This window comes from Oryctolagus cuniculus, chromosome 7 (genome assembly GCF_051225735.1).
Source record: "Oryctolagus cuniculus isolate XC-2025 breed Fujian yellow rabbit chromosome 7, ASM5122573v1, whole genome shotgun sequence".
Taxonomy (NCBI): Eukaryota; Metazoa; Chordata; class Mammalia; order Lagomorpha; family Leporidae; genus Oryctolagus; species Oryctolagus cuniculus.
Genome location: NC_142873.1, coordinates 134,275,845 through 134,298,370, shown reverse-complemented (window position 1 = coordinate 134,298,370; position 22,526 = coordinate 134,275,845). Strand labels below are relative to the sequence as shown.

The 22,526-nt window shown below is 42.4% G+C and overlaps 1 protein-coding gene across 42 annotated transcripts in view; it reads left to right on the top strand.

The window, feature by feature from the left end:
• The window catches only part of MACF1 (microtubule actin crosslinking factor 1), a 407,864-nt gene that overhangs the window by 257,638 nt on the left and 127,700 nt on the right, over window positions 1–22,526 (top strand). For 21 of the 42 annotated variants that reach the window (XM_051857911.3, XM_070078713.1, XM_089300949.1 and 18 more), the window contains 8 exons: window positions 793–928; window positions 5,448–10,883; window positions 12,030–12,179; window positions 14,461–14,676; window positions 14,763–14,912; window positions 18,424–18,657; window positions 21,414–21,563; window positions 22,282–22,515. In XM_051857911.3, coding sequence (XP_051713871.2) covers window positions 793–928; window positions 5,448–10,883; window positions 12,030–12,179; window positions 14,461–14,676; window positions 14,763–14,912; window positions 18,424–18,657; window positions 21,414–21,563; window positions 22,282–22,515 — 6,706 coding nt within the window. The remainder of the gene's footprint in view (window positions 1–792; window positions 929–5,447; window positions 10,884–12,029; window positions 12,180–14,460; window positions 14,677–14,762; window positions 14,913–18,423; window positions 18,658–21,413; window positions 21,564–22,281; window positions 22,516–22,526) is intronic. The other 21 variants (XM_051857938.2, XM_051857937.2, XM_051857930.2 and 18 more) reach the window with 6 other exon arrangements.

The following is a 22,526-nucleotide window of genomic DNA, read 5'->3' as shown; positions in this document are numbered from 1 at the left end:
TGAAGTTCCTGGCTGTGGCCTGGCCAAGCTCCAGCCATTGGGGCTATTTGGAGAGTGAACCAGCAGGTGGAAGATCTCTCTCTCTCTCTCTCTCTCTCTCTCTCTCTCCCCCTCCCTGTCTCTATAACTCTGCCTTTCGGGTAAAATCAATCTTTAAAAAAGTAGTATAGAATGATAAAAGCAAGTTGTAAGATACACCATATTCAAGAGGTGGTTTCCTCTGGCAAGAAAGGAAAAGGAATGGTCTTGGTGACCAATACACAGCAGGCTTAATTATTTCAGTAATGTCTTCTTTCTTAGAGTCTAAAGCAAATATGGCAAAAGAGTAAAATTTTGTAAAGTTGGATAGATGGGTAATGGATAAGTGAGAGTTCTCTTATGTTCTTCTGTTATTTAAAATATTTCTATTTTAAAAGAGAATAAGTATAAAAGAGGTAAAGAAATATGAAACAAAGGTAGGGCTGTAATCATGTAGTAGATTCTTAAGTTTATTATTTCAGAAGTGTAGTTACTTCTGATGATGGCAGGGTCTAAGTTTGCTATGAAAGGGTGTGACTAAAGTGGAGAGGAGGTCATTCGGATCGATCTCCGTCACCAGAGAGGTGACATAGCATTTTCATCACCAAGAGTAGTACTTTATGTGAGATAGAAAAACAGTGACCAAGATGCCAGAGTTGTCAGTGGATATGGAAGAATGACCACATAATCCATCCATGTCAAAGAAGTAACAGTTCTGAAGCGTTAGAGGAAATTTTTGAGATTTTTTTTCCCCTGTGCTGCTTCATTTTCCAGGCTCTCAGAAAAAGAGAAGGAACAGATATCTGAGCAACTGAGTGGCCTGAATAAGGCTTACCATGACCTTTGTGACGGTTCTGCAAACCAGCTTCAGCAACTTCAGAGCCAATTGGCTCAGCAGACTGAGCAAAAGGTACTTTTAGTTTTAAATGCTAAATACTGGGAGGGTATCTGTAATGTATGAAAGCAGCTTTGCTGATTGAGAGTCATGATCACTAGCTACCCATGACCAGTGTAATTTAATTCTTAACCTCACCTTAGCAGCCATTTGTCTTGCGTTTCTTTACTGGGGTTCCACGATGTGTTGGTCAGTCAAACACACTAGAAGGCACTCATGGCTCAGCTTTTAGACCTATTCCACCTTTATTGTTGTCTGCCATTTTGTGGCAGACAAGTCAGGGAGCACATATATTCTATATAATATATGGTCACAGGGGAAAAGATTACTTCTTTATGGCCTTGCCCCCAAAACCTGGTAGCCAAGATATCTGGGTACGGAGAAGAAAAAGCTATAGACCTCTTTCCTCCATATAGCAAACAAGGGGAAATGTTCAGTTTCAAAGCAAACTGTTAGATTAGCTTCACTGACTGAGACGCTGGTTCCCTCACCCATCCCATCCCATCATGTGGCATCCTTACCAGTTCCTACTCCATGTTCATTTCCCAGACCATGTGGACGTCATTATAGCTCCTGCTGGTTGTCCTGAGTCCTTTCTGGATCCTTATGTGTATGTGTACACTCACCATATTATATACATGTGTCTCTGGGGTGTATATGTGTGTTTGCCTGCTTATTTCCTATGTTGTGAAGCAATGGCCAACTTATGTCGGGCAGGTCAAAATTTCAGCTCATGTGGTAATCAAATTTGGTCCAGTTAATACTTAAAGTAATCTTCAGATATAATGTGCCTTGATTCTGATCCTTGGATATTAGATGTATGCAACAGGAGCTACATTTACAAAGAGCACAAGACAGGACCAGCTATGATTTGATGGTGTATTTCCAAAAAGAATGTGCTGGTGTTGCATTCTCTGTGTAAGGTAGCCCACATCTAATGGCTTGTTGCTTCACCATATAAGGGAGTATGTGAAAAGTTTTAACAATTGCTTGCAGAGAACAACCAGTTCTCATTTTGAAAGTTAAAAAGTGGGGCAGGAACGAGATGGGGGAGAAAAAAGGAAAGAAAGGCAAGCTGCTGAGCACCACTGCATTGAGCATGATGTGTCCCTGTACTGTGCGTGTTTCGTGTGAATAGTGTTCTGATTAACTGACATCCTTGCTTCTAAGTTTCACTAACCCTTTGGAGTTTAAGCACAAATGCACAAAGGGAAAAGAGGACGACCTGTTTGGGGTTCTTTTTTGAAAAAAAAATAAATAAATAAAAACCAAAAAACAGTCGCATGCTGGACGCTAACACCAAGCTTACACTGTATGTGTGACACGGCTGAGCTGCTCCGTAAGGCTCTCTCTCTTGTCTGCCCAAGGCGTGCACGCCCTGCAACTCTGGTAAGTAGAAGCCGTTTATGTTCTCTTTCCTCCTCTCCCTGTCTTTTAATGCGTGGTTAGGTCAGAATGTCCATGTTTGGTAGGACTGAAATGGATTTTTCTGGATTACTTCCCAGCTCAGTGCTTCCTGCCTGTCCTCACATTGTGCGGGTGTTGGAAGGAACAGTGTAATCTTTTCTCTTTGGCTAAATTTCTTCCATGTCAGCTTTTCTGAGACTCAGGAATCTCACAGGAGAATCTTTTGCTTTGTCATATTGTCTGTTTCTGAGTAGTCCTTCTATGGATTTTCTAAAAGGAATTTTTCAGGTATCTCAAAGAGCCTGATGCTGGTGAGCTTTTTGTTTCAACTTCTGTAAAATAGACACAGTAAATTTGCATAATATACACATAAATTGAACTCTACATTTTGTGTCAGAAAACGAAGAAAGCAGAATAGCAAACAACATTATAAAATAGTGGGCAAACTCAGTTGATTATTCCACTAATTAAACATTATATAAGGGCATATCAAGAAGTTTGTGGCCCAGTGTTATGGCACAGCAGGTTAAGCCACCTCTTGCAATGCCAGGGTTCATATCAAGAGAACCAGTCTTGAGTCCCAGCTGCTCTGCTTCCCATCCAGCTTCCTGCTAATGTACCTGAGAAGACATTGGAGGATGGAGGATGAGGATGGCCTGAGTTATTGATCCCCTGCCACCCATGTGGGAGACCAGGAAGGAATTCCTGGCTCCTGGCCCAGCCCTTCTTTTGCAGCCATTTGATGATTCCATGTATGCAGGAATTTCAAAATATCTTGCACCAAAATAAACATCTTTTAATTCCATTGTTCTGTGACCTTTTTGAAGTAGCCTCATACACTGGAATAGAGGTCAGAGTCAATCGTGCCATTCCTTCATTTGCTGACCATTCTACATTCTCCTTTAAAACCTATCAAGCATGGAATCCTCAGTGCATGTTTTTAAAATCCAAAGGAGGCCGGCGCCGTGGCTCAATAGGCTAATCCTCCACCTTGCGGCGCCGGCACACCGGGTTCTAGTCCCGGTCGGGGCGCCGGATTCTGTCCCGGTTGCCCCTCTTCCAGGCCAGCTCTCTGCTATGGCCAGGGAGTGCAGTGGAGGATGGCCCAGGTGCTTGGGCCCTGCACCCCATGGGAGACCAGGAAAAGCACCTGGATCCTGGCTCCTGCCATCGGATCAGCGCGGTGCGCCGGCTGCAGCGGCGGCCATTGGAGGGTGAACCAACGGCAAAAGGAAGACCTTTCTCTCTCTCTCTCTCTCACTGTCCACTCTGCCTGTCAAAAAAAAAAAAAAAAAAAAAATCCAAAGGAAATGGCTTAATGACTTGAAGGGTTTTCTTTCAACATACCCATTTATTCCTTTTTAAGATTTATTTATTTATTTGAAAGAGTTACACACAGAGAGAGAAGGAGAGGCAGAGAGGAGAGAGGTCTTCCATCCGCTGGTTAACTCCCCAGTTCACTGCAACGGTGGGAGCTACACCGATCTGAAGCCAGGAGCCAGGAGCTTCTTCCGGGTCTCCCATGTGGGGGCAGGGGCCCAAGGACTTGGGCCATCTTCTACTGCTTTCCCAGGTGATAGCAAGGAGCTGAATCAGAAGTGGAGCAGCCAGGATTTGAACCAATGCCCATATGGGATGCCAGCACTGCAGGCAGCAGCTTTACCCTCTACACCACAGCACCGGCCCCCCATTTATTCCTTTGTTCATCAGATATCTATTGAACTGCAGGCACTGTTCCTAGACCTGAATGGGCAAAGTCTCTGCTGTTAGGGGGCTCTCTTCTTCCTCACTGAGATAGAATGAAATGCATTTAAGAGACAGGAAGTGATTGGCATTGACTTAACAAGATTCTCGACAGATAAATTAGAGTTAAATAAGGACAAGAAAGTAACGCTGACCAAAGAGGGGTAAATAGAATCATCTGTATCAAATGGAGATAATAAATGCAAACAAGAAGAGTTGAAAAGTTAATAATAAAAGTGATGAAATGTATCAAGTGGTTATACACTTGGTGATTTAAAATCTGTATTCTATCACTTTGTCATAAAAGGTTTTAAAATGGGAATTCTGTTGGGGTTGTTTCTGGGATTTGCAAGGGTAACTTTGACAGTGTGTAAGGTTTGCCTTATTCACTGACTGTAGGACCTAACTCCTGTGTCAAATAAGACTCCTTTTCTTGTTCTCTGTGCTCCTCTGGAACTGCTGGAGAGGCAGTATAATAGCACAAGATTTTGAGGCAGACCTTAGATTGCTTCTGGAAACTCACTAGTTTTGTGATGTGGGACAAGTTACCTAACCTCTCCATGCCTCATTTTCTTTCTGCAAATTAAAGATTAAAACACTTCTTTTCATAGGATTGTGAAGCTTAAATATCATTGCTCAATAAATTTCATAATGGGTGGTAGCTGTCATCATATTGTACTGCCTGTTCCAGCCTTGACCAGAAGAAAAGTTACTGGTGGTTCCAGAGGCAAGGGTCCCTGCTCTGTCCCTTCCTTGACTTGCTACTTCCTAGTCCTAGAACAAATTTACTTGAGGCTATTGCCTTGGGAGAAGCTAACATTGGCTTCCACGAGTGTGGCTGTCCCAACTGTTGGACAGTTGCTTGAGTAGTGTTCACAGGCCCACTTACAGGCATGCACAACTGTTCTGTGAGTGCTGGGCTGCTTAAATCTCTCCTCTCATCCTATGGACCAGTCCTGTGCATCAACAGGAAAGTGCTATTTCCACAGTGTTCTGCATGGGTTGTAACACCAAGAAGTTGTCATGTGGGATTGAATTCTCAGTCTTTGGGAAAGGGTATTCATCAGTTTTTGATGGTTTAGTCTTAGAAATAGCTGTCCTCTCACTTTCACTGCTGCCACTTTATAGAGCTTGTTATTTAGATATGCTTAATGCTACCATTCCTCAAGTAACCTGTGAACTTCTAGCCTTGTTAAACATCCTGCAGTTTAGAAACGTTCTTTTTTAACATTAACACTGCCAGGCTTGCTTCAGAATATTTCCGACATGTTGAGGTTTATTTAGAATAGGTTTTTCTTGTGTTCAGAATTGTATATGTTACTTCTTTCAACAGCTGTGCTCTGCCATTGGCTCTGATTCAGTTTTCTTTTTCATTTTTTTTTAGGGTTGCAGAGCAGTTGCTGGGGTGATTGACCTAGGCACAGTGGAGATATTTCCCATCTTCAGAGCCATGCAAAAAGGCCTCATTGACCAAGACACAGGCCTTGTCCTCCTGGAATCCCAAGTTATCACGTCTGGCCTCATTGCCCCTGAGACCAGTGAAAAGCTCTCTTTGGAGGAGGGCTTAGCCAGAAACCTCATTAATTCCCAGATGTACCAGCAGCTCCAGGAGCTACAGGATACCCTGTTCTTAATACACAGGTTTACTAAAAGCCAAGGCCCTCTTTCTGTGGTGGAAGCAATTGAAAAGAGGATAATCAGTGAGAAAGTTGGACTCAAAATCTTAGAAGCTTACCTGGCAGCCGGAGGTTTCAGTCTATCCCCTGGTGAGAACTGCATTAATCTGGAAGAGGCTTTTCATCAAGGCTTCATTTCTGCCTGGCTTCATTCAGTGTTAGAGTCTCACCTGAGATCATCCAAGAATTTGATAGACCCCAATACAGCTGAGAAAATCGGTTTGCTGGATCTGATGCAGAGATGTATTGTCCACCAGGAATCAGGGTTGAAATTGCTACCTGTCAAGCAATTGGCAGGTGGAATGGTGAGCTTGAAATCAGGCCGAAAAGTCAGCATTTTCCGAGCAGTTCAGGAAGGGCTAATAGATAGGCAGGTCACTGTCCGACTACTAGAAGCTCAGCTTTTTGCTGGTGGCATAGTAGATCCAAGAACAGGACACAGACTCACGGTGCATGAGGCTGTAAGACATAATTTGATTGACCAAGATATGGCCTGTGCTATTCTCATAAGGCAGCTTCAGACAGGAGGCATCATAGACACTGTCACTGGACAGAGGCTGACAGTAGATGAAGCAGTGAGCAATGACCTGGTAGCTGCCAAGATTGCTCTTGTGATTCTGGAGTCCCTGTGGTCATTTATGGGATTACTGTGGCCTGAATCTGGAGAGATCCTCCCAATTACAGATGCCCTAGAGCAAGGTATTGTGTCTACTGATTTAGCACATCAAATCCTTAGCAATCGGCAACATATTAAGGCTCTATTTTTACCAGCAACCACAGAGATTTGTTCCTGGGAGAAAGCAATAGAAAACGGTATCTTGGACAAAGATCTTGCCAATAACTTAAAATCAGTTTGTATACCAGATGTGATGCCTCACATGCAATTAGCAGACTCTTCAGAACAAAACAACTTGAGCATTAACTCTGGAGCAGCAGCTCTGCCATGCAACAAGGACCAAACTGAGGGTGTAGCAAACCAGAGGGAGAAGCTATTGTTTCAGCTGATGACTCACAGCTACATTAACGTGCGGAATGGACAGAGGCTGCTGCTGTTAGATAAAGAGCTGATGCAGACATTAGCATCCCGAGATGAAGCTCAAACAAGTGCTCCAGCAGTGTCTGGGACTGGGCCTCAAGGACTAAGAACTCCTGAGGAATTCCAAGAATCAGCTAATGTGAAAATCACAGAAACTTTCAGTGATGGGTTGACTGTGAGACATGATGAATTCCAGTTTTCGTCTCAGAATGAAGAATACTCTGATCAGAAAGCTCACACTGAAGTAAAAGGCAAAAAGGCTGCTGGAGAAATAGCATGTCCTTCTGTAGAGAACCCTGAAAAGGATCTGTTTGTAGGGGAAGAAAGAGTGAGAAATCCAGCTGTTGGCACTTTGGAGGTCCTAAGTCAAGTCAAGTCAGAGTTGCAAAAACAGTTGATAGGTGTCAAAAAACAAAGCCACACAGAAATGTCTACCAGAGATATTGTCAGCAAAGGACTCCTGACGGTACCTCCTGAGGAGACAGAAAGCGTACCCTCGGTGGTTGACGAAGACCTTCTGTCTATTGAAACACCAAAGGAAGAATGGCAGGCTCTCAGAAAGATTTCATTTACTTGTCAGAAAGAACTAGCAAACCCTCTTGAGATTAAATGTATTCCAGATGAAACTGGAGAACCACTCATAAAACCCCAAAGCAAAAAGTCACAATTTCAGGTAGAGAAAACGCTAGGCTTAAAATCAGAACCAAAGTCTGAAAAAGATATGAATATTCATTGTCCAGACAAACAGAAAGTGTTAAATAAAACATCTTTGTCTAGGGATGACCATAAACAAAGCCAAGAAGAAGCAAACATTTCAGATACTTGTATCAAGGTGTTAGAAAAGACCAATGAGGAAGATGATGGGATTGAAACTTCCCAGTCATGCAGTCATCCCTCAGAATTGCCTGAAGAAGCTACCTTAAATTTATTATCTGCACAGCTCAAAAAAGGTGGTATATTTCATGAACAGACCGGTGAAAAGCTCTTACTAAATGAAGCAGTAGCTCAAGGCATCATGCCCAGCCACACGGCAGTGAAGCTTATGGGAAAGCTGAACATGTTCCGGGGTTTCTTTGACTCTCAGACCTTTGAGTCTCTGACAACTGAAGAAGTCATTGATGAAGGGCTGATGGATGAGAAATTATTGCATAAAGTCCTCATGGCAGACAAAGCCGTCAGTGGCGTCTTAGACCCCCGTACCCACACACTGTGCTCTGTAAAGGATGCAGTTGCAGTCGGACTTCTTGACAAGGAAACAGCCACCAGAATTTTAGAGGGGCAGGTGGTGACTGGTGGAATTGTTGACCTGAAACGAGGGAAAAAAGTTTCAGTAACTTTGGCCTCAAATCTTGGCTTGGTGGACAGTGTTGACCAGACAGAGCTTATAAAGCTGGAGAAAGCTGTCAAAGGCAGAGATGCTGGAAAAACAGTTAGAGAGAGATTGATTAGCCTCCAGATGGAAACAACAGGACTTATGGACCCTGACAGGAAAGCCCCCTTGACAGTTGTAGAGTCCATGGACAGAGGCCTCTTAGATAGAGAGGAAGCTCTTCATTTGTTGACTAAGCAAGTGGTAGATGGAGGTATCATTCACCACACCTCTGGAATGAGACTTTCTGTTGATAATGCCTTTCAGCGTGGCTTGATCAGTGAAGATTTAGCCAAGCAACTCAAAAAAGTTGAGAACTTAAATGTCCATCAATTTTTCCATCCTGAGACAAAGGAAACTATTTCTCTACCTGAAGCCATAGAATTAGGTCTTGTTAACCCAGATTTGAAAAGAGAAATCCAAGAAGTTCAGGCCTTTACTGAAAATTTTGTGGATCTCATTTCTTCTCAGAGATTGACCTTGGCAGAAGCTAAAAAAGAAGGGTTGTTAACTAACAAAGCAGTAGTATCTTCAGGAATGGTGCATGGAATTGTAGATCCTGAGAGTTATAGAATTGTTCCCTACTCAGAACTAGTAAAGAAATGTAAGATTGATATTGAATCTGGACAGAGGTATCTAGAAGTAATTCCTTTCTCAGACATCAAAGATGAAGTGAGTGACAAAGTACTTACCTTGTCTGAAGCAATTCAGCTTGGAAAGGTAGACTTCGAATCTACACTGAAGGTTCTGGAAGCTCAGGCAAATACTGGTGGAATCATAGATACTGCCACAGGAAAAAGACTGACATTGGCATCAGCTTTGGAACAGAAACTGGTGGATGAAAACATGGCTAGAATTATTGCATCTCATCAGGTGTTAAATGGAGGGATTGTTGACATATTTAGTGATCAGAGAGTGACTTTAGAGGAAGCCATTGAAAAAAGATTTATCAGTCCTGAACTGGCAACTATGATCAAAATAGATACTTTGGAGTCCAGTGATCACAGAGTTCAGTTTGAAAAGCAAGATGGAACTAAAGTATGTGAATTAAAGGATGAATTTCCAAGAAAGGAGGTAGTGGTGGCTTGTAATGAGAATGCTCAAATGAGTTGTGATAAAGGAGAAAACAAGAGATTATTTCAAGTAAAAAATGAGTCTGCACCAGAAAAGTTTAAAGTGAAAGTTTCTCATGGAAAGCAGGTAAAAATGAGCAGGGAAATTTCATTAAAGGAATTGGAGCACAAGGATCAAGATCCGCACAGAACTCCTCCAGATGCTAGAGAATCTGTCAGCACGATAACTCTGAGTGATCCTAAACGTGAACCCTTGGGCCAAGTTTCAGTGACACACCCCCACTCAAAAGTTCGTGATTTTAAATTCAAGGAAGGGGCTAGACATAACAAGGAAAAAAATAGAAATGAAGACCAAGAAATAATGACACAAATAGAAATTATCACTCATTTGAAGCCATCTGCTCCACGTCTAGATTCTGAAGACGTAAGGGAAAATCAAAGGGAAATGCTTTCAGGTATACAAGAATCAGATCCTGAAATGTCAGGCAAATTGCTGAGTGAGCAACCAGTGAATACAAGTGTGAGAAGTATGAGAGAGAAGAAGATGATTGTAGAAGAAAGTGTAAAAATATGCAAGCCAGCAGTTCTTTCTGAAGAAGAGTTGAATCAGGAAATTGCCATTGGAGATGAGCCTGATTCTGCTATAAAGAGTCAACCTGTGGAAATGACTGCAAGTGAAAAGGGGAAAGAGACCATTAGAGAGAAGGGATTTTCTGTTGTTTGCAAAATTGAAAACTCTTCTTCCCAGCTGATACCCAAAAATATTTCTGTACAGAATCAAGATAGTTTAACATTCTTCGGCTCTGAACAGGTCAATGTAGGGGAATTAAAAAATGTAAGCCCCTATTTGACTTTAAAACCAGAAGCAAATTTATCTCAAGAAATTACTAGTGGGGTCTCTAGAGAACTGTTCTCTTCTGTGATCCCAAGACCTGAAGAATTACACTACCAGGATTCAGTTGGAAAAACCCAATTTACAGACACATCCCAAATTTCCAAAGTAGACAAGACTTCCCAAGCAACCACTGGACTGCAGCCTAACTATTATCAAGATTCTTGTGTTACTTCTAAAACTAAGGAAACTAAAGATCTTATTTTCTCATCTAATGAATATGAAGAAAAGTCATACCAAGAAGTTCCTTTCAATTCAACAAGACCTTCTGAATTGGAAGAAATTATAGTTTATAAAGTAAATCCAAAAGAAAGTAGTTATCTAGACTTAGATGGAAAAGGTCTTTATCATCAGGGTTGCAAAGGTAATTATGAACTTGCAACAACTCAGGAAATAGCTAGGGAGAAATTTCCAGAAGCGGCAAACCCTCTAGTTACAGGTTCAAAAGCAGAGTCTCTTGAAGGTACAGTGACCCAGAGAGGTCCCACTGTCTTGGTAACCATTCTTCCAGAGAAACTACCCAAAGATGTGTCTCAAAAAGAAAGTACAAGGCAACAGGATATCCTGTTTAGTCCTACCACTCCAGAGACCAGTGAAGAGAGGCCAATGACCCTAGCATCATATTCTGTGAAGAAGATGGATGAGAAGACACCACAGGAAAAGCTCAGACAGAGCCCTGTTATTGAACAGACTTCCTTCACGACTGCACCTCTAGGAAAAGGAAATGAAGGTGCAAATCTCGAGCCCTTCCGAGCGACTCAAGTAAGTTTCCGAGTATGTTTGCATTTTTATTTTATTTGTTAGATAGAACTAGGCTAATTCTAAAATTCTTAACTGGATAGAGTCTACATACATATAACAATATGCATATTTACATTGTAGGCCAGTAGGTGCTTCTCCAAGACAAAATTCATCATCTGCTTGTAATACGGTTTTTGGAAAATCAGCCAGCAGCTGTAAACATCCTTCTGAAATGTGCGAGCATTTTAAATTAGAAACTAACATTGGAGCTAATTTGAAATACTGAGATGATACTACTGAGATTAGAATAGCCTTTAACATTTTGCTAAAATGATACTTGTATATTAAAAATGATAGGCTTCTCATGACACGCTGGCAAAAAGCAATCTAAATGAAAGATCCTGGTGAACAAGACCCCAGCAGAAGGAACAGGCCATCAAGGACGGAGGCGCCTTTCTCTGAAGGGAGGAAGGAACCTCCACTGTGATGTGGCCTTGACTAAACAAGTTCAGAGTTGGTGAACTCAAGGGGCTTCCATAGCCTAGACAGCTCATAGCAAGAGTTTCGGGTGATTGCTGATGTCATAAATAAGAGTGCCAATTGTTAAATCAACAACGGGAGTCACTGGGTACAGGCTCCCCATGTAGGATCTCTGTCCTTAATGTGTTTTACTATGAAACTTAAAGACACACTACTAGTCGAACAATGCCCTATACCTTGTGCGGTTGTGTGAGGGCAGCCTGTTGAAATCCTCGCTTAGTGTATACTAAGTTGATCTTCTGTATATGAAGGTAATTGAAAATGAAACTCGATGAAGGGCGGGATGGGAGAGGGAGTGGAAAAGGGGAGGGCCGCGGGAGGGAGGGAGGTTGGTGGGGGGAGCCACAACAATACAAAAGTTGCACTTTGTAAATTCATATTTATTAAATAAAAATAAATAAATAAAATAAAAAAATGAAAAAAAAAAGAAAAGAAAATGATAGGCTTCTGCTCTGAGAAAATTAAGAAAATCAGTTTTGCCTATTGGTTTGAAATAGAAGAAATAATGTATTTTTATCTCATAGATTTTAGTGAAAATTGCTTATTTCTGTGTGTCTATAAAGAAACTCTGCTTGATTTTAAAAGTTGACCTTAAAGGAGAATACCAGAACTGAGTGAGTTTCCTTTTTGGCTCCCCAGAATGTATTTAATCGACGACTCTGTTTAGAACATGATGAGATGCTGGTATCCTATCTTTCTCTGTTACGGAACATTGAGATGAGGACCAGACAGATTCAGCCTTTGGAACTAGACCTGGCAAAACTGCAGGATCTGCTGTGTCAGGCTGAGGTAGGTTCCCGGAGACTTTCAGCAGGCCTACACTTTGGAATAGTTGCTTCCATCTTTCTTGAAAATTTCAAGACTTAAAAGGATCTACTTGTCACTTGATTATTCCTGGGTAAACACTCTCAGACCCTTGTCAGACTGTGGCATGGGCTAGGTTTGGAGAACCATACAAGATTTGTAAGGGCTAGACTTGAACAGACTGGACAGACTTGGCTATGAATCTGATTACCACCTTTTTTATTCATGTGATCTGGGATTGATCACTTTTTTTTTTTTTAAGATTTATTGATTTATTTGAAAGTCAGAGTTACACAGAAGAGGAGAGGCAGAGAGAGAGAGAGGGAGAGGGAGGTCTTCCATCTGCTGGTTCACTCCTCAATTGGCAGCAACTGCTCAAGCTGCGCCAGTCTGAAGCCAGGAGCCAAGATCCAGGAGCTTCCTCCGGGTCTCTCGTGCGGGTGCAGGGGCCCAAGAACTTGGACCATCTTCCACTGCTTTCCTAGGCCATAGCAGAGAGCTGGATCAAAGTGGAGCAGCCAGGTCTCGAACCGGCGTCCGTATCAGATGCTGGCGCTTCAGGCCAGGGCGTTAACCCTCTGTGCCACAGCACTGGCCCCGATCAAATTTGATCATTGACCAAACATAGTGGTTTGTTAGGGAAGTGTTGCAGTTAATTCAAGCAAGAAATATTGAGGGCTTAAAACAGTAAATTATATATATGTATGTATGTATGTAAAATCTCTATTATTTCCCAAAACTCCATTAAGACATCAGGAAAATGTAGTTTTTAGAAAGCAGGTTAGAAAAATGGGAGCCAGCATTGTGGCACAGTAGGTAAAGCTGCTGCCTGCAATTACAAGCATCCCACATGAGCACTGGTTCTAGTCCCAGCTGCTCCACTTCCCATCCAGCTCCCTGCTAATGCACCTGAGAAAGCAGTGGAAGATGGCCCAACTACTTTGGCCCCTGTACCCACATGGGAGACCCAGGTAGAATTTCGGTCTCCTGGCTTCCGCCTAGACCAGCCCTGGCCAGAGTGAATCAGTGGATAAAAGATGGAAGATCTCTCTCTTTCTCTCTCTCTCTCTCTCTCTCTCTGTGTGTGTGTATGTCTGTCTGTCTGTCTCTTCCTCTCTGTCTATAACTCTCTCAAGTAAATAAATATTGTTTAAAAATATAAAATAACAATTTAAAAATGCAGGAAGCTTCAGTCCAGCCCAGCCTCAGCCACTGAGGCGTTTGGGAGGATGTCTCTGTCTCTGTCTCTTTTGTGCCATCTCTGTGCTTCTCATATAAATGAGGATGCAGACTGTAGAGGTTTGCCAGTTCTCTCAACAACCAGCCTTAGGCAGGCTGGCTAAATGAGAAACGAGGATGAAGCCTCAAAAAACTATTAAGCTTTTCTACAGTTAATTTGTGGTATCTGTGTTGAAGATCAGAATATTATAGACTAGCTGAGTGGAAAGGCTGGTTTGGAATATTTTTATGGTCTTTGCTCCTGCCCCCTTGGAATTTTGAGTGGAAGAGTTCTCCTTTTTATTGACTTAGCTTTCAGTGCATTAATTCTGCGTAACAGCTCCTTGGAGAAAATCATAATGACACTCTTGGAGAGTCAGCAAGTGTAGCGGAGGAAGCACTGCACTGAGTCAGCAAACCTGAATCCACCTCCCAACTCTGCTGTTTGCCAGCTGGGTGACAAAAAGTTCACATTTTTAAGTACTGACACTTTTTTTTAAAATTTATTTATTCATTTGAAAGGCAAAATCACAGAGATGTAGAGGGAGGGAGAGAGGGAGAGAGAGAGGTCTTCCATTCGTTGGTCCATTCCCCAGATGGCCATAGCGGTCAGGACCATGCCAGCCCAAATCCTGGAGCCAGGAGCTTCCTCTGGTTTTCCCACGTGGGCACAGGGGCCTAAGGACTTGGACCATCCTCTACCACTTTCCCAGTCCATAGCAGTGAGCTAGTTCAGAAGTGGAACAGCAAAGACTCAAACCAGCGCCTATATGGGATGCCAGCACTGCAAGCGGCAGCTTTACCTGCTACACCACAGCTCTGGCCCTGTACTGACACATCTTTAAATCTAAAATAGTAATGCCTATCCAGCCAATTTATGAATTTTTGATCACAAGAATCATATAAACTGATGAATTTATATGAAAACATTTTCTGAGCCCTAAAGCCCACGTAGGCATGAGTGAGAAAGACATGTGTTCACAGCTGATACCCAGACAGAATGATTTCTAGTCTTCATTTTAGAGGTAACCGCACTGTGTCTCCTCAGGTATTAGACAGGGAGCTAAAGGATCTGTCCACCTTGGTGAGTCAGGAATTGGAGTGCGTGAATCAGATCATCATCAGTCAGCCTCAAGAAGTCCCTGCTCAACTGTTGAAGGCTCTAGAGAAAGATGCCAAGAATCTTCAAAAGTCACTCAGCTCCGTGAGTGACACTTGGAGTTCCAGACTACTCCACCTCCAAAATGCTATGGAAGTTAAAAAGGTAGTGTCTTGCTTTTATTACTAAAGGCTCACAAAAGTCTTGGCAGGTTTGGAAATTCTTATAATGTGACTTGCCGTTTTTCTTAGACTGCAGTGTTAAGTCAGCATGCACAGCTAGAAGACAAGCTCCAGGACCTGAGAGCCTGGGTTGGCAGCACCAGTCTCACTCTGAGCAGCAAGGGCTGCAGCAATAAGACAGATCCTGATAGCCTGAATCACTCCCTCCAGCAGTTTGAGGTAAATTCTCCACCTATTCTCAAGCTTGCTTTGATTTCTCAAGCAAGCTTTGCTTTTGTCTTTTGATTTGCATCAGTTTTATTTTCTGCATGGCAAACCAGTATCTGTACTGTACTTAGAAGATCCTGGCTTTCCACTTCAGGTGTAGAGTCAGCTATGTTTAGTTTTTTGAGTTATCACACCCTGGAACTTCAGTGATTGTGATTATTTCTCCTTTCTGGTGTTCTGTGATGCACAGAGAGTCCAAGCATCCCTAATTTCTCTATTACTTTCTTTAAAAAAAAAAAAAAGGTTTATTTGTTTATTTGAAAGGCAATGTTAGAGAGAGAGAAAGAGAGATTTTCTGTCTGCTAGTTCACTCCCCAAAGGCCTGCAACGGCCAGAGCTGGGCCGATCCAAAGCCAGGAGCCAGGAGCTTCTTCTGGATTTCTCACATGGGTGTGGGGCCCAAGCACTTGGGCTGTCCTCCACTGCTTTCCCAGGCCATTAACCAGGAGCTAGATCAGAAGTAGAGCAGCCAAGACACAAACGGGTGCCCTTATGGGACGCCTGTGCTGCAGGTAGCAGGTGTACCCACTATGCACAGCGCCAGCCTCCATAGTTTTTCTTTTGCTCAAGATCTGATTCTATACCCAGCTCCCTACAACTTCAGGAAAATTTTTTGTTGGTGATCTAGAGCACGGATTGACAAATCTTTTATGAAAAGAGCCAGATAATTAGTATTTTAGGCTTGGAGGGCCATACACAAATGGTCCATTTCTGTTGAAATTACTCAACTCTCGCTTTGAAACATTAAAATGTAGATAGTGCATAAACAGATGTTTGTGATGTGTTCCAATAAAACTTTCATCATAAAAGCAGGTGGCAGGCCACATTTGGCGAGGGATCCATAGTTTGCTGACTCTGATCTAGAGAGATGCTTTTCTTCTTTTTCTTTTTTTATCCAGTTTTTTTAAAGATTTATTTTTATTTATTTGAAAGTCAGAGATACAGAGAGAGAGAGAGAGAGAGAGAGAGAGAGAGAGAGAGGGGTATTCTATCCACTAGTTCACTCTCCAAATGTCCGCAACAGCCAAAGTTGGGCCGAACCAAAGCCAGGAGCCAGGAGCTTCTTCCAAGTCTCCCACTGGGTGCAGGGGCCCGTGCACTTGGGTTGTCTTTCACTGCTTTCCCACACTGATTAGCAGATAGCTGGATCTGAAGTGGAGCAACCAGGACTTGAACTGACACTCCCATGAGATGCCGGCGCTGCAGACAGCAATTTGACTCACTATGCCACAGTGCCGGCCCCTTTTCTTCCTATTATGCTCCAAATTAATTAATTAATGCAAAAGTTAAGACTCTGTATATGAGAGTTTTTCCACCCAGCATTATTCTTATTTGTTGTTATACTTAAAATTATGTCCGTTATTATTCACACTGCTTTATCAGCCATCTCTTTACACTCTTCAGAAAGTCAGAGCAGAACGACAGATGCCCCCCCCCATTCTACCTATTCCCTTTCCCCAGTCTTTTTTTTTTTTTTTTTGAGAGGGAGAGACCGAGAGAAATGTCTTCCTTCTGTTGGTTCACTCCCCAGATGACTGCAATGGCCAGAGCTGTGCTGATCCGAAGCCAGGAGCCAGGTGCTTCTTCCTGGTCTCCCATGTGGGTGCAGGGGTCCAAGGACTTGGGCCATCTTCTACTGCTTTCCCAGGCCATAGCAGAGAGCTGGATTGGAAGAGAGGCAACCAGGGCTAGAACCAGCGCTCATATGAGATGCCCTCGCCACAGGCGGAGAATTAACCTACTGCACCACGGCGCCAGCCCCCCCCTTTCCCTAATCTTAAGAGAAGCAGGCATAAAGATTTGCACATGATCATCAACCTTACATGCAAACTCATCTTTCTTTATCTTTCAAGAATTGACCTTCCTCCTTTTTTAAAAAAAAAGATTTTTATTTTTTATTTGAAAGGTAGTTAGAGATAGAGGGAAGGAGAGACAGAGAAAGGTTTTCCATCACTGGTTCACTCCCCAGATGGCTGCAATGGCCAGAGCTGGGCCAATCCAAAGCCAGAAGCCAGGAGTCAGGAGTCTCCCACTTGGTTGCAGGGGCCCAAGCACTTGGACCACCTACTGCTTTCACAGGCCATAAGCAGAGAGCTGGATTGGAAGAGGAGTAGCCTGAACTTGAACATTGCCCATAGGGGATGTTGATGCCGCAGATGAAGGCTTAGCTTACTACACTACAGCACCGGCAGCCTGCCTCCTTCTTTCATATCCCTTATCCAACTATATCATTGGGAGAGAGAATTGCAGACTTTATTTGTTCCCTAAAATATAAAGAAACAAGTATGAAAGCAATTTCTGTGACACAATTTGAAATATGAAAACATAGAGCAACTCATGCATTGGTGCCCTTCCCTCATATCTTAACATGAGTTCTCTTCTGGGAAAAGCAAGACAGTCTTGTTTCCTTCTTTCCTTTTAGTTTCCCAAACTCATATGTCATAAGTGAAGGAAGCACTGTTTTGTGAATAATTTCCCAGAACTCTTCCCAGTTTTAGAGTGATAGAGATCTGGATATCCTAACTAATTTTATTTTATACAGACAGTATAATATAGTTAATGACCACTAAATGTGTATGTGAAAATTTTGTGTTTTTGGTGATCTGAAGACAAATGACTTTAATGTTTGACCATATTACTACTTTAAGAGAGCAATATAGCTAATATACAAGAAGTGTACATGATGTTTAACAGATCAAAAATGTATGAGCGGGGCCAGCGCTGTGGCACAGCAGGTTAAAACAACAGCCTGAAGCGCCAGCATCCTATATGGCTGCCGGTTCGAGTGCCAGCTGCTCCACTTCTGATCCAGCTCTCTGCTATGACCTGGAAAGGCAGTGGAAGATGGCCCAAATGCTCGGGCCCCTGCACCCGCATGGGAGACCCAGCAGAAGCTCCTGACTCCTGGCTTCAGATCAACTCAGTTCTGGCCATCGAAGGTCATTTGGGGAGTGAACCAGTGGCTAGAAGACCTCTCTCTCTCTCTCTCTAACTCTAACTCTAACTCTAACTCTAACTCTCTCTCTTTCAAACAAATAAAAATAAATCTTTAAAAAAAATATGAGCAGCATTAACAACTAAATAATGTGTTTTCTCAGGACTGGCCTACCAGCAACTCACTGGTGGACAAATACAAGTAGATACTTGAACCTAAGAAAATACAATTATACAGATACATCTTAGACCAGAAATTCATATTATACTTTCCAGAAAATTTTTTTAAATCGTAGATAATTTTGGAATTAGTCATAGTGTAATTCTGTTAATATAAATAATTGAAAGTTTACTGCATTTGGAAATCAAGGTCCAATAAAGGAAATGTAATTGTCATTTATGAGGAGTTTGGAGAGACCAAAAGTTAGACTTGCAGGCTAGTTTGGCCCTATCAGTGCCAATTTAAAAAATGAGAATATAGAAACAGAGATTTCATCTCTTCTCTTTTTCCTTTCCCTGCTTATCTTAGGACTTGAAACAACCCATGGCTGAAAGGAAATCCCAACTGGATGCTCTTGCTTTTGACATTCAGTTTTTTGTCTCCAAGCATGCCCAAGACTTGTCCCCTCAGCAGAGTCGACAGACACTGAGGCTTCTGAATGAAGTGCAGAAGTCCTTCCAGGACCTTGTGGAGCAGACTGCAGCTCAGGTGGACGCCTTGCAGGGCCGCCTTCAACAAGTGGAGCAGGAAGCCCAGGTTAAGGTCAGACTGAGCCAGCAGCTGGGCTCAGTTTATTTTTTGGGATGTCCTCTGTCTTTGGATTTTCTGGCCAGATTCCATGTATTCCAGGAGCCTGGGTTTACCAGTTTTGAAAGTTCATGTCATTTAGGCCAGTATGGCTCTAGGCCAGGAGGCAGCTGTTTTGGCTGTTTTTCTTGCCGTGTTTTTGGTTCTCTGTGTGAGTGTGAAAGAACGTGTGTGTTTATATGTGATTGCATGTGGAAGGGTTTTCTTTCTAGCGAGACTACCTTCATTGTCTCTGACTTTCAGATGACAATTGTATACCTAGCTCTTTCTCTCTCAGTATTCCCCCGCCTTTTTTCCCCCTTCTAATTTTATTTATTTGGAAGGGAGAGAGACATCCCCTGGCTTATTCCTCAAATGCCTGCAACAGCCTGGGCTAGGGCAGACTGAACCAAGAGCCAGGAACTCGGTCCTCATGGGTGGTAGGGACCCAACTGCTTGAGTCATCGCCTGCTGCCTCCCAGGGTGCACGCTATCGAGAAGCTAGAAGCAGGGGCAGGGCTCAAACCCAGGCATTCTGAAATGGGTGGTGTCTTAACTGCTGTGCCAAACTCCCACTCCCCTCAGTAGTCTTTTGAGGACTATTAAGAGCATCTAACATCTGAGCTCTTGAGAAGAATGGTTCTGAAATCAGTTTTTATTCTGGGGTTTTTCAAACAACTGACAAAATTTGTTTTCAGAATCAGTTATTTTCTAGCACCTCTTAAATTCTTACTATTTTCTGATACTTTTCTTTATAGTGCCCATTACTTACTCAATTGTAGCAAAGTGTACAGAAGCAGGGGTGCTTCATTAAAAAAAAAAATCTACTTTGGGGCTGGTGCTGTGGCGTAGTAGGTTGAACATCAAACTACAGCCATGCTATCCCATATGGGTGCTGGTTCAGGTCCTGGCTGTTCCACTTCCAATCTAGCTCCCTGCTGATGGCCTGGGGAAGCAGTAGAAGATTGCCCAAATGCTTGGGCCCCTGTGGCCATATGGGAGACCTGGAAGATGCTCCTGGCTCCTGGCTTCGGATTGACCCACCTCCAGCCACTGCAGCCATTTGGAGAGTGAACCAGCAGATGGAAGAACTCTGTCTATCCCTCTCTCTGTCTGTAACTCTGCCTCTCAAGTAAATAAATAAATGTTTAAGAGAAAATCTGCTTCATACCAACTTCCCATACAACACTTTTCCTGTAAATCTCAACCTAATTTCATTAATAGTGACATCATAAGCTTAGAATACCTAGAATGATCTCTATGCCATTTCTGGTGTTTGATAAGTTGTAATACAGTAAGATGATATTAGAATTGTCTTATCATGAAAATTGTTTCAGGTGCTCCTTTATTAAATATTGTACAAAGTAGAATTGAGCTTTTGAGTCATACTTAAAGCAAATCCAGTTAGTCAGTGCCATATGTTCCCCACTGGTGCTTAATTCTTTTGATTATATTGAAATTGAAATAAAATACTAAGAAAACACTTAGGTTACCTTCCAAATCCAAACATTTGTCATGCCCTCTCTTAGGTATTTATCTAGAGTGGTATAATCTGCTGTCATTAATGAAGTAGCATAGGTCTAAGCCATCTTCAGACCCAACCCAGATACAGTGTATGCCCCTGAGCTGCAGCCACTGATAGAACTGCATGTGAGCATTCCCTCTGAGCACATAATTAATTCCACAATGTTTATTAACCTTGTTATTGTGAGAAATGCTCTGCTTCTCTCTGTATTTGCCCTGAATGCATGTGTGTGTCTCTGTGTTAACTTGTTTGCTTTGCTTTTTTCAGATTCAGTCTGCACCCATCCTAACCCATGAAGATCCTGTTTTACAGCTGAAGAGCTCTTAGGAGTTTTCTTCCAGAGCCCTTCTGTTTGTCCTAAAGAGGGGAGAGAGGGCCAATTTGGGCACCTGTTTGTAAGTGCAGGTGACTAAAGCACTATCAGGAAGTAGCATCTGGTGGAAAATGGTTTAAGAAGGATGGTCAGGAGAACACATCATGCTCAATTGCTCGGTCAGGTGCTTCAGTGTCATGCAGCTGAGATGAGATCTGCAGAAAGGATCAGGCAGAGAAACATATTCCCGCTCTCCTCTTGGGCCTTGCCTTTTCCCTTTAGTGTCAGTGTAGACACCTAAAGGACTGAGCCAGTTGCTATTCTTGGCAGTTTCCTTCTGCAAATAGCCAAATCAAGGCCCTCATGGCCGGCATATAATCATTCTACTTAATAGGTTTCTGCATTTGGGAGACATTTGATTTATAAAGTCAGCTCAATTATTAAAAAGCTCAATTAGCTTATGAATTATTCAAGTTCTTGGTTTTTCTCCTACTCCAGTTCTGCTTTGACTTAGTATGCAGTGGTTCCTCTGGTTCTTTTGGAGGAATTAGAACCACTAATTTATTATCATCACCATTCTCAATTATTTGGCTCTCCATTTTCCATTTCCAAAGATAATAACAGCAAATGAGGTTCCAAACCAAAACTTGGACTCAAAGCATTCTCTCCCAAAATTACCCCTAATTGTCATTCTAGCCCTGGACCCATATCAACAGACGGCCCAAATAAGGGGAGCTTTGTGAATATGATTTCTGTGCCTTTTCCTGTTCTCATCTCCCACCAACTTTCCGTCTTTGAGATCTAACCTTCCTTTTTTAAATTTCAGGGAGTTATCTTGTATTTGTAAGATGAGAATTACTAATCATCTCTTGATCCCCTTTGCATTTTAATTAGACCCTGCAGAAACAACAAAATACCTGTCACCAGAAACTGGAGGATCTTTGCAGGTGGATTGGACAGGCAGAAAGAGCACTGGAGGGCCAGCAGGACAGAGGCACCCAGCAGGATCTCTCTGCTTTGCAGAAGAATAAAAGTGACTTGAAGGTCAGTGTGAGTTGGTTTGTTTTTTCATTCCTTCAACAAGCATTTATGAAGACTGACTATGTGTCAGTCAAGTGCTTAGTACCAGCAAAAGTGGTATACAGGCATTGGCTTGCCTTGTGAAACAATCAGTTGGGTGAAACAGATGTTACATAGTATATCATAAAGTGAATATAATGATTATTAACTGCTATATTTGTAAAGGGAAAGTTATATAAGAATGTTTTCCAGAGAGACCCAGTCTAGTCTACTGTGTTGAAGAAGTGTCACTTAAACAGAAATGAAAGATATGTAGGTGTTAATGCAAGATTAGTGAAGGCTGAAGTTGGAGAAATCAACAGGACCCCTATCATACTGGGCTTTGTAGCCTGCAATAAGGAAAATGAGTGACCACCAAGAGAGTATAGCGAACCAGCAGGCCTGAATTCTGCTAGAATTGTGTTGTCAATTTTCTTTATAGAAAGGATGATCTCTTTGATGATAACACTGCAAAATGAAAATCTCTGCTGTTCATCATATTATGGGCAAGCTTTTTTGTCTATACTAAATATTTGCTTCAAAATTAAATATTTTAAAATTTCTTCACATTGGTTTGGGCTTAAAACTTAAGCAAACTTTAGTCAAGGACTTCATGCAGATATGTTATCTAGTCTTTGTACCTTTAGAGGACTTACAAGTACTAAGGTTAAAGACTCTGCCATCCCTGTTTTTATGTGTTTAGGATTTACAGGATGACATTCAAAATCATGCCACCTCATTTTCCACTGTTGTCAAAGACATTGAAGGCTTTCTGGAAGAGAACCAGACCAAACTGAGCCCCCAGGAGTTGACAGCTCTTCAGCAAAAACTTAGTCAAGCTAAGGAACAATATGAGGCCCTCCAGGAACAGACACGGGTGGCCCAGAAGGAGCTGGAGGAAGCAGTGACCTCAGCTTTACAGCAAGAAACTGAGAAGGTAACCAGACT